Source organism: Phytophthora parasitica, assembly GCF_000247585.1.
Source record: "Phytophthora parasitica INRA-310 unplaced genomic scaffold supercont2.525, whole genome shotgun sequence".
Lineage (NCBI taxonomy): Eukaryota > Oomycota > Peronosporomycetes > Peronosporales > Peronosporaceae > Phytophthora > Phytophthora nicotianae.
In genome coordinates this window covers 3,522-4,327 of record NW_008649511.1, presented here as the reverse complement: position 1 = coordinate 4,327, position 806 = coordinate 3,522, and the positions used below count along the sequence as shown (strand labels likewise).

Genomic DNA, 806 nt, shown 5'->3' with positions numbered 1-806 from the left:
AATCTCCGGTTCTTCAGGATTATCATCAGATTCGTCGTCGAAAGATGCCGAGACTACGGACGCTATGCCTGACTTGCGAGGAACATTCGCCGCCATCGTGGCAGCTACCACTCTCATTCGTCGCTGGCGTCCAAAAGCAGCAATAGCAGCATTCTCATCTTGGATTGAAAGCGTTCTCGGCGATGGCTTGTAGTTGTGATATTGTGATAATTCTGCGGTTCTCGTTTTTCTTTAGGCTGTTTTCGCTTGATCTTGCGATACACTGGAGCTCCGTTATGGTTCTCGAGATCTAGATTGGAACCTTGGGGGGGCAATGGTTCCATTCCACGAGATTGCTGCAGCTTCTGATTGTAATGAACCAGTTTTCTCTGCAGGTTCCGCTTCGAGCCCTTGGTGACCGTCTCTTTACGCTCCGTGAATTCGTCATCGAAGTCTGCAGCTCCCCACCCGCAGATATCATCTTCTTCGCCTTCATAGTCGTTTACCATTAAGGCGTAAGCGTTCACACCACTACAGCGACAAGGAAGCAGTTGCAACTTCTATCATCGAGGAAAAGACTTGCGAACTTCTTGTCTACAAATAGAGGGAAAATTAGCAAAAAGAACAACACAGATAAGAATTCACAAAAAGGTCACGCGTTTTTAAAATAATTTCGGTGGCGGCTTCTCTTGACAGCCGATAATTCTCCACATAATGATATCCGTCCAACATTTCCTGTTGGCAGCTCAGCTCGCGTCTCCATCCTCACTCAAAACTTCCAATTCCGGCGCTGATTCAGCTCTTTTAATGACTGGAGCAGTAGGATA

The 806-nt window shown here is 46.9% G+C and overlaps 1 protein-coding gene across 1 annotated transcript; it reads right to left on the bottom strand.

The window, feature by feature from the left end:
• Positions 1-40: 40 nt before the first annotated feature.
• PPTG_20367 (hypothetical protein) lies at positions 41-585 on the bottom strand. The gene has a single exon (XM_008919134.1). It carries the CDS (start codon positions 486-488, stop codon positions 114-116), a length of 375 nt encoding a protein of 124 aa, XP_008917382.1. The 5' UTR covers positions 489-585; the 3' UTR covers positions 41-113.
• Between the last annotated feature and the right edge of the window lie 221 nt (positions 586-806).